At 42.2% G+C, this 12,715-nt stretch overlaps 2 protein-coding genes across 4 annotated transcripts in view; both read left to right on the forward strand.

Annotated features, from left to right (window-relative positions):
- Positions 1-8,966, forward strand: part of sclt1 (sodium channel and clathrin linker 1) — a 14,401-nt gene extending 5,435 nt beyond the window's left edge. Inside the window, exons 9-22 of one of the 3 annotated variants that reach the window (XM_035660339.1) lie at positions 407-472; positions 1,194-1,264; positions 1,436-1,526; positions 1,823-1,914; positions 2,250-2,427; positions 2,623-2,721; positions 4,043-4,114; positions 4,253-4,327; positions 4,462-4,604; positions 4,721-4,913; positions 6,876-7,072; positions 7,721-7,799; positions 8,464-8,559; positions 8,668-8,965. In XM_035660339.1, coding sequence (XP_035516232.1) covers positions 407-472; positions 1,194-1,264; positions 1,436-1,526; positions 1,823-1,914; positions 2,250-2,427; positions 2,623-2,721; positions 4,043-4,114; positions 4,253-4,327; positions 4,462-4,604; positions 4,721-4,913; positions 6,876-7,072; positions 7,721-7,799; positions 8,464-8,559; positions 8,668-8,727 — 1,512 coding nt within the window. In that variant the 3' untranslated portion in view covers positions 8,728-8,965. Of the gene's footprint in view, positions 1-406; positions 473-1,193; positions 1,265-1,435; positions 1,527-1,822; positions 1,915-2,249; positions 2,428-2,622; positions 2,722-4,042; positions 4,115-4,252; positions 4,328-4,461; positions 4,605-4,720; positions 4,914-6,875; positions 7,073-7,720; positions 7,800-8,463; positions 8,560-8,667 lie in introns of all 3 variants that reach the window. The other 2 variants (XM_035660340.1, XM_035660341.1) reach the window with 2 other exon arrangements.
- A 712-nt stretch (positions 8,967-9,678) lies between these two features.
- dnah6 (dynein, axonemal, heavy chain 6) overlaps positions 9,679-12,715 on the forward strand; it is a 54,420-nt gene continuing 51,383 nt past the window's right edge. Inside the window, exons 1-9 of the mRNA XM_035659553.1 lie at positions 9,679-9,828; positions 9,949-10,025; positions 10,271-10,450; positions 10,817-11,158; positions 11,314-11,448; positions 11,552-11,648; positions 11,739-11,799; positions 12,143-12,329; positions 12,452-12,553. Of these exons, the coding sequence (XP_035515446.1) occupies positions 9,732-9,828; positions 9,949-10,025; positions 10,271-10,450; positions 10,817-11,158; positions 11,314-11,448; positions 11,552-11,648; positions 11,739-11,799; positions 12,143-12,329; positions 12,452-12,553 (1,278 nt within the window). The 5' untranslated portion in view covers positions 9,679-9,731. The remainder of the gene's footprint in view (positions 9,829-9,948; positions 10,026-10,270; positions 10,451-10,816; positions 11,159-11,313; positions 11,449-11,551; positions 11,649-11,738; positions 11,800-12,142; positions 12,330-12,451; positions 12,554-12,715) is intronic.

A 12,715-nucleotide genomic window follows, 5' to 3' on the forward strand; every position in this document is an offset into this window, starting at 1 on the left:
GTTTTCCGACCACCCTCAAAGCGCTTTTTTTTACACTACGTGCCACATTCCCCTTTTTCACCACATTCCTCAGTGTATGGCAAAGGTCCATCCGTCCGATCAGAAACTACTCCATTCATACACATCACACAGCGCCGCCCCGATGCTTGATCGGGAGCAATTCTGGGGTTCAGTATCTTGCTCCAAGGATACGACACGTGGCAGGAGGAGCCGGGGATCGAACCAACAACTTTCTTGATTGGGGGGACGACCCGCTCTGCTGCCTCTGAGCCACAGCCGCTAGATGGAGCCATTATGATATAAATTAGGTTAATTAGAGTTGTTTGGCCTCAGTTAATGCTTGATATAAGCATGAGGTAATTATGAGCAGTTAACTTTTATTGAATGGCCCTTTTTTCCATCACAGGATCAGCTTGTTCAGTTCCAGCAGCACACACACAAACTTCAAGTGGCCAATCAGAAACTAGAATCGGTAAGTGATGGTTAATTAAAAGCGTGTTAAATTATTGCCTCCTAATTAGCCACGAGATCGAAATGCTGTGCACTTCTTCGGAATGAACCCTGCTCTAATAATTAATCTTGTAACTAAGTAAATCGGTTTCTAAATCACTCTGGTAGTCAGCCAGAATGGAGTGTCAGCTCGCTTGGTAATCCTCTAACTACCTTAGCCTTTTCTTTTTCCAGCACATACTGTTATATAGTAGTCTCTGTCTCTCTCTCTCGCTCTCTCTAGCGTCACACAGAAATACACTCATCAAACAGTTTAGACTCTATTTAGACGGTAATCTGACTCAGGCAGTAAGGCAGTACAGCATATTGTGCCTTTATTTATTCACATACAAACCCATATGCACCCATGTACACATACACATGCGTGCCTGGTGCTTACTTAGGACACAATAGTGTGTGAGGAGAGAGAAATACTATATCCCTTTGATGCATTTTTAATGAGAGGGCAAGCCTTGGGCTTTCCCCTCTCTGACTTCTCATACAAACAGCCTGTTTCAGTCGCTGTATGTGAGAAGGTTTGACTTTCTAGCCATGAATGACTGATAGAGGCTCCTTAAGGATTGCTCTTATGTGTTGTTTTGAGAGACAACATTAGGGCAAAGTTGGTTTTGGTATAAAGTTCAAGCTGTGTGTTTGGAATCATGCCACACAATTGGCAGTCTTGTCTCTCTTGCCACACACAGACTAACCAGCAGTTCCTGAAGACAGTGACAGAGCAGAGCACGGAGATGGAGCAACTACACAGCCAGCTCAGGTAAAAAATTGTTATGTTAAGCTTTAGAATCTACCATTTACTTATATGTTATAGTAGTAAATGTGGAACCATTTTCTTTATTGTAAGGCGACTATTAATTCAAGATTGCAGCCAGTTTTCTATTTTGTATAAAGGCTTAAACTGTTCTGTCTGTCTGTCCTCCTGGTATAGGCAGGCCAAGGCTGAGCTGAGGACGGCCACAGCCAAAGTGGATGAGATGACCAAATTGCTGCAAAATGTCCAGGACCAGATGCAGAGACGGGTGAGAGAAGATGGAGGAAAAAAAAGAATAAAAAAATATGTTGCAAGGAAAACTGGTTGTCCCCCTAATGGGACAGAGGAAGTTGGTGGAGAACTTGATCAGGACTCTTAATTGAAGTATCTCTGAAACAATTGAAACAGGGGTCGATTCTTTTTTAGTCAGTATAACAGTTGTTAGATTTTTTTGGCTTTTGGGCAAAAATGCATCATCATCTGTCACTGATTTGGATATTTTATAAACATGATGAATCCATTTAGTTAAGAAGAAAAAAACAATAGTTGTTTGTATGTATTTAGGAGGAAGATGTGGCAGAAGCTCAGGGCCGGGAGGACGCGGCAGACAGAAGGCTCCAACAGCTTCAGGCAGCCTTGAGCCAGCTAGAGGCCAGGTGAACACACCTTTAACTTATTCTGACACTCTCAAGCATTTCAGTCATATGTGAAATATATGCAGCGTTGTGGAACTGTCAGGCTACTTTGCAATTAGGTCACTAGACATGATTTATACAACATTCTGTTTTTCAAAATGACTCAAAATATGTAGCAGTAGCCTAACAGCATTAACCCATTTCAGAAAGAATAGAAGTTCAGCTTCTAGAAGCAATGGGATGTATGAAGCTTTTGGGGAATCACAACATTTCTCATCAGAATTTTGGACAGCCAAGAAGCAGTTTCCCGTCTCTCCATCAGCTACTGGTGCTCACTACTTTTTTTCAATTGCCAGATTAAAAGCTGCATCTCAGGAGGCAGAGGCAGTTCGCAGAGAGCAAACTGTGTGGGAGAGAAAAGTGGGGGAACTCCAGGCACGTTGTACCACCATAGAAGAGGAGAAGTACGAGGCCCTGGCCAAAGTCCGAGAGAGTGTTCAGGTGGCCGAGGAAGCTACACTGCAGAAGGACCAGGTGACTGCAGTCACTCTGTCTTTGTCTCTTCCCTTATTTCTCTATCCCTTCTTGTTTTTTTTGTTTTGTTCTATTTGTCCTTTTCAGTGGTAGAGCCACCCCCTCAATTTGTTGAGCTGCACTATCTGAAGTGTCCACATCCCTTCATCCCTTTGTCCATTTAAATGTGTAGCTGTCTTTTTCCTGTCCCTTTAGGCCCTGTTAAGAGAGAAACAGAAGGCAGAAGAGCTGGAGAAGACAAAGGAGGCCATCAAACAGTTAATCCAGGATGCTGCAGTCCGCACCAGAAAAGAGGCAAGGAGTTACTGAATGGCTCAGCAACTCAGTGGACTGTTTCTGCAGACATAGCTGTCTGGAATAGGCTTTAAAATCTACAAAATATCTTCTACTAAATGCCCTCCATGTAATTTGCTCCTTGTGTGACTAAAATCAGCTTTTAAGCTACCAAATGTATTACATGATTACTTAACAGCACTGCATAATGGTAGATATTTGGAGCCAACTTTGTATACTTCAATTCTCAAAGAAATTAATATCTGTAAAAACTACAGAAACCACAAACGTTTTGATTTATAATTAGCCTTACATGCCAGCGCAGCCGCTAACTTTACTAAGCCAAAAGCAAAGCACTGCTCTTTCTCCCTGCCTAACCTCAGTCGGGGACATGGTGATTAATGCTCAATTAATGGGTCTTCTTCATCAAGCCCTTCAACTGTTAAATCCTGTTAATGAAGCCTAGTATGACTGCAGCACTGGCTGTCATCTCAGTCTCTGGTTGCAACAAATGATGGAATTTTAGAGAGTAACTGTTGATGCGTTAGACTTTCTGTAAATTACAAACCTTCCTTCGCCTTTTTAGCTTCCAGGTAATATTGTCATCGATGTTGGAGGTTGAGGTTAAACATTGAAGCCAAAATGAGGCCGTTTTTTCACCTTAATCTTCTCTCTCTTTCATCTTCACTTAAAGCCATTCAGTGTTGAGATAAGCATGTGTAATGAAGAATTAATCCCAAAGTTGCTTACAGTGGCAGTCAGACCTCAGACTTACCTGAGGACTTAAGCACCTCTCAGACAGTTGTGCATGAGTCCAGAGTTATCTCGATTCTTTTTTTCACTGTTTTCTCAAACTGGCAAAGTTATCATCATTAAGAATCTTACCCTTACCTTTTTGTTTCACTGAACATTTCAAAAGAATTTATCACTCACTCATCACTTTTTCACACATTATTGCCGTTTCCTTTATCAGTCTGCTTTTTAGAATTATATATAAATATCTTTGGTATTAAAAGCAAATGCTTTCTTGACACAATGGAATGGACCTCATTCTTGAAAGAAATAGTCCATACGATAAAAGCCTCAGTGGTGTGAAGTGTGTGAATGTGTTGCCTAAAATTCAAAATAAGCACAGTCAAAGGAAAAGTCTAAATACAGTAACTTTCCTCACGTATTTCGACTTACCTCAGCAGCTTAAGTTCAAAAGTTAAGTTGCTAACTCAACTACCTTCTTGTCTAATTAAACGTACTGTCTATATGAAGCAAAATGGAAAGCAGCTGCACTACCCAGATCCCAGTAGTCATTGTACATGTTGTAACTGTGTGACTTTGTCTCTAACAGGTGGATAATGTGCGCAAGCAGTGCAATGCTCAAATCCACCGTATGGCAGAGGAGCTGTCTGCACTGCAGCTGGTAAGAACCTGGCCCATTAAGTACAAATTCCTTTCAACATTACACGAAACACGAAATCATTTTCAGTCTCTACCTGTCTAGTCATTTGTCTTATTTTTATTCTGACTCTCCCTGTTCTCTCTATGCACTTTCCTCTAGGAGTGTGCAGATAAGGAGTCTCAGATTGAAAGGTCCCTGCGAGAGAGAAAAGCTGTAGAGGAAGAGCTGGAAAAGGTAGCTACGAAAGTATCAGTGAAACTAGAAGAAAGAAGCTGCTAAAGCTAGCTCCAGCATTCTCATAGTGTTTGATTACATGGTTTTATAATTGAGCAATGGTTGTTGTTTTAATGCTGCCTATGGTGATTTAGGTGTATAAAGAGGGCAGAGCAGAACCAGAGTTCAAGAAGATTGATGCCCTTCACCAGAGGTGTTTAGATGCAGACAGAATGAAGGACGACATGAGCTTGACTCTGCAAAGCACCCAGAAAAAAATGAAAAAGATGGAGATGGAGTAAGTGTTACTCAGCATTGTAGGTTCACTCTTCACTATTCTGCTGTCATTAAAGATGGTTGTACAAAACAGTCTGTCTCACCCCTTCCTTTTTTGATCCATCCGTCTATTTGTAGCTACAGTGAGGAGCTGTCACGGTGCCAGGAGGAAGTGCGACGGCTGCAGGGCTCTCTGGCTTCAGCCCGGGACGACTGTGTCAGCGTCAGCGAGGAGCGGCTCCAGCTGCAACAGGAGAACCTGCAGCTGCACAGGGAGATGGATGAGCTGCGCAAGTCCACCATGTTGGTCCAAAAGAAGGCCAAACAACAGGTCTCTGCACTTAATGATCGATAAAAAAGGGAGGAAATGAAAAGAATAGGTACACTTTAAACTTGTCTTTCCTGATAGTTCTTGTGAACAAGGGTGAAGATGGATTTTGGTAGTAAATAAAGAAAGGGAAGGATGTGACTCTGCAGCGCAATAGGTTAGAATGATGGATGAAGAAGGGAGACTAATTAAAACTAATCAGTCAGTATCCTGACAGTACAAAGTTTTATCTCTCAGTTTGTCCAGTAGTCTGTTAGGATATGTCAGTTTGGACCAACCTGGTCGACCAAGAGATGCAGCAAAGATACACTTAGTCCTTAGAGTATGGCTAAATCCCCTAGATCCTAAAATTCTAATAATGCAACTCAGTGACTTTTAGAACTTTTGTCAGACCTTCTGTACGTGGCAGATACCCACATCTTTCAAAAGTCCACACCTTCAGTTTGTAACTCACCCTTTCTGGTATACAATTGCTGTCTCCAAGCCCAAGCTGAGATGACCCTAATGACACTGTAAGGTTTATTTTCTCAGAGTCTAGAAAGCCAAAGACAACATTGTACAACAGTTTTTTTTTTTCAGGCTTAGCAGTAGTGCTCACGATGAGTAAACTAATATTCAAGTGTAAAATCAGCGGAGTGCCTCTTTAAGAAGAGTGGGGGAGAAGATGAAAGCAGTAGGGAAAGAAAAAATGGATTTGTTCAGCCTGCTGATCTGAAGTGTTTGCCAAACAACCATTTGGACTAACAGTTGGAAATCTTTTACTGAAAGAAATATTTAGAAAGGTGATTGTATAGTTGGCAGAAGTTGAAAACAGAAAGACAGACATCACAATAAAGTCCTAATACTGTCGAGTGATAACAGCTTTCATTATAATTAGTTCCAACAAGGAAGGTCATGTGAATCATCTACTGAAATGAATTTTGGACAAGTAGGTTGACTTTATGCACCCAACCCATAGGCTGTATAACGACGTCACCCATAAGTTTCCGATGAGCCGTTGTGAAGCTCAGTGTGGTCGGCTGTGTCGCCATCTTGGCAGTCCTGTCTCAAGGCTGCGTTTCATTAGTAGTTCCACTTCCCCTCGTTCACTTACCCTCAGCCCTTGGTATGACGTAACAGCATACGTCGCCACGGGAGCCAGCTTGGAGCGCGGAGGGATAAGCTGGGCCGGGGGAGTGATGCGGAGGGCGATTTAAATGAAGAACGACAGCCTTGGCCTTGCGAGGTCAGTAGTCACAACTGGAGCGTCTGCGCGGGGGGGTGTGATGAGCGCGCCAGATGCACCTGTAAAACTGCAACTGCATGTGGGCTGATAAATCCACCTCGGAAGTGACCATCGTTTGTTCACTGCGCTCCCTGCAGCGCGCGCTCCGAGGCGTCATCGGTGGGCAAGCTTCACTTCAGTTTTTCAGACAATTGGAACGACACTTAGGATGGGGCCGGCGGGGGATTCCCCCAAGGCCAAGATGCGAGGCAAGTGAAGCGAGGCAGGTTGACGGACTAACTGTAAACGCAGGGGCACGGCCGGAATTTCCCGGGCGTGGGAAATCCTCAGCTAATCCAAAAATGGGCAGAGATGTGGAGCGTGGGTGGAGCTGAGGTGGGCTGATTGACGACTGGTTGCTGAAAACTGCCACCTGTGACAGCTCGTTACTCAATGCCTCCATGCCCTTCATTATGCGTAACTTTAAGCCTTATATAATCTAATTTATATGGGTGAGTTATATAAAAATTCAACCCCCGTACAGACCAAAACCGCTTTTTGTATCAGGCTGTAAACATGTTTATTTCTGCTGTATATATTTAATATGGGGGCCTTGTTATGGAGATTGACTCACTTCTGTAGCCAGCCTCAAGCGGCTGTTTGAAAAACTGCAGTTTTTGTTTTAGTCCGTGTTGGCTTTATTTGCCAGCCAAAAAGGTTCCCACTTGACCCAACCCCTTACTCTGCCGCCCCCTTCCCAGGTGTCACAGATGGAGCAGGAGTACAGCCTGAGGGAGCAGGGACTGGACGCACGGCTGCGGGAGCTGGAGGAATGCAGCCGAAGCTCCAGTGCTGATCTGACGCGCCTCCTCACAGCACAACAGAAAAGTACCCAGCGCTGGAAAGAAGAGGCCAAGAACCTGATTCAGTCATTTGAGACTAAAATCACAGGCCTCAAGTAAGAACTGGTGATTGTAGACATAAAATAGCATAACATAATATAACATTGAACTGTGTTTCGCGACTAAAATGTTGCCAGTTTAAATCCTTAAAGTAATCTAACAGCATATGTCAGTGTGACCTTATTTGTCATTGTGCAGATGAATGTGAAGCATTATGTAAAAGAGCAAGCAGTTTCTGTAACTGACAGATGGTTAAAACAACAATGTTCTGATGCCCAATATGATAGTTTAAAAAAAAAGATGAAATACATTAATTAATATTTAATGCAATACTCTTTTAAGTCTAATACGAACTGTGTTTTTATGAAATAAGAAAAAAAAAATCATTTTCTGATACTTCTGATACTGCCTAAGGGCTGTTTTTTTTTTTTATTGTATCAGTTTTATCACAAACGCTGGATTAAAGACTAAGCAACAGCTAAGGCGCAGCACCGAAGGTTTTGATAACGTTTGAGACAAACAAAAATTGACTTACCACTTGAAGTTGTTTTGCCGTCAGCGACAGCTGTACTACGCTGAGATCTGTTGGAAATATTGAACATGTTGAAACACCTGAAAATAAAGCTTTATAAATGTTTTTGTCTCTGTGAGAAGTGGCTGAGCTTTTTTAAAATGTACTTATTTTTTTGTAATATCTATTTCAGGACAGAGCTGAATCGGCAGAAGCAGCGATCACACGAGCTGGAGCTGCAGCTTGAAACAGACCATAATACTGTTGCTGAGGTTTGTGTCACACACACACACACACACACACACACACAACCCTGCCGCTTAATTTCCAGTATAAGAGAGTTTAGTGTGAAAGGGAGATGACACAGTGAGTAATCTTTGGAAAATTCTGGCCTTATAAGAGGATATGTGAGATGTTTGTCCTGCACTGTAGGAGACTTCTTCCTGAGTGGAGGAGCTGCCCTTTGCTGTTCAGGCCTGATCAGTTGCTGTTAGCCTCTGCAAATGCCAGGCCTCCTTTGTAACAGTGTGCTCAGACAAGCAGCTACAAAAAGACAAGAAGCAGGAGCCATTATACTAAAGCTGCAAAATCAGAGTCAGAAGTTCCAAGCAGCGTCAGGGTGCATGACAAAGACAGTTGGGAAAAGGTTAACTTAATGCAGCCCATCCTATTGACTTCAAGAACATATTTGCGACCTGTTTAGCTTACATTTACTGCATAAATATGAAATAATAATATTTTATTTGCGTACAGGGTGAAATAATGGAGATGAGAATGATGGAAGCTGGCCATGTCTTAGATTCAGAGAATGTATTTATAAATGCAGAGCCCACATCTACTAACAACAGTCAGAAAAGCATGTCTGTGGTCATGGAGAGTGATAATTGACAGTGAGACAAAATGTAAACTTAATTGTGTGTGTGTGTGTATGCGTAGTATGAGAGGCAGCTAGCAGAATATCAAGAGAAGACGAGTCGTCTCCAGAGACGGCTGACACAAGCTGAACAAAAGGCAGCTACTGCTACACAACAGGTATGGGTAATTACTGTATGTGTGTGCAGAAATATGGTGACATGGTGATCAATCTGATTCAATACTGACGTTATTTTATCTGTTGTGCTATTGTGTTTTTTTTAACAGCTGAGTATGTTTGCGTCACAGCGAAGGAAAACAGCCATGGTTGATCCAGAGACTGTGTAACTGTCACTGTGCTATTGGAGAAACGATATGGCTATGTGTGTTTAGAACACGTTGCTGTTTTTGTTAATATGATGGAAACATTTTGTCCAAAGGCATAAGAGCACATTGGTGTTTTCATTGCTCTGGTGATTCAAACATGTTCTAATTTTATACACTAATGTTATACCAAAGTTTTTTTGGAGAATTGTATTTGTAAGGATGGAATAATGTCTTTTGTCTAGTATGTAAAATAAACTTTGTTATACAACACCTTTACAGTACACCCTAGTCTTTATTGTATGTGTAAGTATGGGGTTTAATGGGAATGAAATGCTTCGGGTCTTGAATGTGTTCTCCTTTGCATTTGTCAAACTGGATGGGTAAAACCGTATTTACTGTCAGTGGCTGAAACACAAACCCAGCAACGTGCCTTTGTTTGGCTGCGTTGCATGCCGGGAAAGGATTTTGTTGCTTGGAAACCGTAAACGTCAGGTCTGGGTTAGCAACCGGTGCATCGACGTTATAACGTTAGTTCCATAAATCAATATAAGTTAACGTTAGGTAACGTAACTTTGTTCAAAGACAGAAACATTTCGGGGCTGAATATTTGATACGGTAGGCATGTTTTAATACATCTCGAAGACGATGCTTATTCATACAACGAAGTTCATACATAATAAACAAGTTAAAAAAAGTTTGCTAACTTAATGTTTAACGTTACGTTGTTTCAAACGAACTTTGTTAACTTTAACAATAGCGTTAGATAATGTCCACCCTTTGTGTAATATTGCGCACTGTAATTTAGCTCGGTGTATTTTTTTATACAAGCTAATGTTCTGTCGTTACAAAAGGGTACCAAGGGTTATTAACGTCATACAATGTGTCTTTACTTTGCTAACTCACTTTGTCTGATAAAATGACTTGTAGCTGACGTTACTACTTTACTAACGTTAGCAAAAAACAAACAAAACAAACAAAACAACAACAAGAAAACGTTACCGCTCGCTGCCCCAGAGCCTGTGAGGATGCAGACCGTGGCCTCTGCATCTCCGAGGGCCTCTGCATCTCCGAGGGCCTCTCCGACGAGCCGCTCGGGCCAAAGCAGGGACAATGAGTTCAGAGGTAGGCCTAGCTCATATAGGGTTATTTCATTCTCACGTGTCATGCTGTATTAAGTGGACTCTTTGAATTAAATGTCAATAACGTTAGTACATTTAAATTCCACTTGCCATACTGTCCCAGACCGGCTGCACAAGCTCCCTGAGCTACAGAGCTCCACCACCCTACCGAGGCCTCCAGTCCATGTCCAGGACCCACAGGTGAGACATGGCAAAATGACATCACACTGGGACAATATGAAGTACCATCTACGGTACACCCAATTTAGTACTTCCCATAATATACTATAAAATATTCGTGGCTTAGTATGTAGATATGGGTCTTTTGTTATTGTCTTTTTTTGTTACCATGTGAAGTGCCCTTTTAAAGTGCTTAGTATGTGCTAATGTAAAATAAATGTATTAGTATTATTAGTAGTAGTTGTTAATGTCTTCCCCTAATCTAGGCTGTGCTGAGGAGACGTGTAAAACGGAAAGAACCCAGTCTCCAGCAGTTACAGGCCCGCGAGCGAATGATTTTTCCAGGCTGGTACACGCCATCACCTCCATCTCAACAGGCCGAGCAGCCAAACAGGCGCCGTAAACAATGGCCTGTCCAGCTCCCTCCTTTGAAATCCACAACCACGGTCAGTGGCAGACATGTTTAAGAAGAGGATTAACATTGCCTTAACGATGTCCACAGTGCATGATGGACATGTTCCTCAAAAGTATCTACGATGAAATGATTTCATAAATCTAAAACCCAAGACTACCAGTAAAACTAAGGCAAATGTATCAAGCTTCCAGTCTACCTCCTCACCTCGCAGTCTAAATAACGCGAAAAAATGTAGTGTAATGTCAACATGGTCTTGGGAAAATCTGGCTCTTCTCTTCAAAGGGTTGACAAATTCCTGTTAAATCCCCAGTTCATTGTTTATTGCCTTTAAATGAGCTACTTGCAGCAGGAAACAAATTTTTACTTGTGTCTTTCCACCACTTCTCATTTGTCCCAGAATACGGTGTCAACCCCTAGTCTCCCCAGACGGCCCTTTTCCATTAAGAGTTGTGGACACTTGGAGCCTCATGGCGAAGTTCAAATTTATGAGTACAGTAAGGATGACTATTTGATGATGAGTCCTGAAGGTGTGTTAGCAGTGTGTGAGGGGGAGTCTGACTTTGTGACCCTCGAGCGCTGGGAAGAGGAGTATAACTACCACTGCAAGCTGATTCGCATACCATTCTTTACCCGCTTCAAAATGTGGAAACCTTTCTACTTCTGGCGCACCGGTGTTCGTGCCAGGAAGACTAATTTGGCCAGGCAATCTCTGCAAAAACATTTGTTTATTGTCAGTCAGGTATGTGACTGTGTGCATAAATTGGGGTCTTAATAATCTTAAATATGGGATACCATAGAATGTAAATATGTATTCATCTTTGAGGTTTAAAGCTTTACATTAATGTGGGTAGTGTGGATATTATATTGTTACTAACATTTGTATCTGTCCTACAGTCGCTAAGCCCTGCGCTGATAGACATCAGGAAAATGTGTTACCAAATCAGTGACACAGGCTTGTGTCACATGGAGAGAGACCACACCTACACACTACAGGAGTTCCAGAACATCCAGTTCAAACAACTGCAAGAGGTACAATTGTACATTTACACAAAAATTGGTCCAGATGTTTGAAGTGTGTTTGTCTTTGTGTGCCTCCTCACACTCATTGCCCTCCTTTGTTCATTACTGTCAGGTACTGACTGACTTGGAGAAGTTTCAGGATCTGGTAAAGGAGGTGACAGTTTGTGCCTGTCGCAACTACTTGTCAGAAATCGAATCTGATAACCCAGGTGCATACACACTGACCATATGGGGACACTGGAACGGACGTACATAGACCACAATGTTAAAAAGCTGATAGTCCTCTCTGTTTGTCACAGATGATAAAAAGACGGTTCTTGCGCAGATCAACAAGAACTTTCACTCCAGCCGACTCATGTGGTAGGTAATTTTCTTGCATTTGTTTCCCTTTAAATCTGTTTGCTTTCTGTCTCCATCTGTGAACTAGACGTACCTGCGTTGTTTTAAATCACAGAAGACAGTTTACATGTCACAGTTGAAAAACTCAGATGTGAATGAAATTAATGAAGGCTGACTTCCACTGTCATGGCTTGTTGTGGTACGTGAAAAGAAAAGAGCCATTGTTAATGTTATTAGTAACACCTGTTCTCCTGCAGTACTATCACAAGTCAAAATGCCTGCTGTGAAAAAGACCTTTGACATCATTTATTAGGCACATCTAACACATTAACCCAGTCCGACCCCTCTTTGTGTCACTGCCCAGCTTCATCCGTCTTGTTGACTATTTGGTCGTCAACACCTTGCACACCTTGGTGGTGACCGCAGTGGCCAAACTACTGGCTGTGTTCCAGGAGCAGGTACGTCAAACGGCCAGCCATGCCACCATTCAGAGCTGGAGCCAGCACTCTGAGGCTACCACTGATTGTGCTGAAGAAGAGACGGATAAGAAGGTAAGGTACTGTTTCAGTTATTAACAGTGGAACCACAGTAATTACTATATCCACACAATGTGAGTTTTCAAAGAGACGCAGACCAGTGTTCAGTTTTGGTTGGGGTGTGTGTCTCTTTTTAGTCTGTCAAGTCAGAAACTTCCCGTGTCCAACCGATGTTCATCTCTGAGCTGTTGCTGGACACAAATGCATTGACCTACAAACCCTCTGAGGAGGATTTTCAGGTTAGTTTTCCAAATTGTTATGAACTGTTTTATTTTTCTTACCTGTTTAATACCCTTCTACAGTATACTCCTTGTTGATTCCTGCAGGAGGCTGTTGCAGAGATCATTCTGCGGTTTGAGAAAACAGTGATGTCAGTTGACACGCTTACAGCAGATCCTGAT

The sequence above is a fragment of the Morone saxatilis genome, unplaced genomic scaffold (assembly GCF_004916995.1).
Source record: "Morone saxatilis isolate NCDOM2014 unplaced genomic scaffold, NCSU_SB_2.0 Contig17, whole genome shotgun sequence".
NCBI classification, from domain to species: Eukaryota; Metazoa; Chordata; class Actinopteri; family Moronidae; genus Morone; species Morone saxatilis.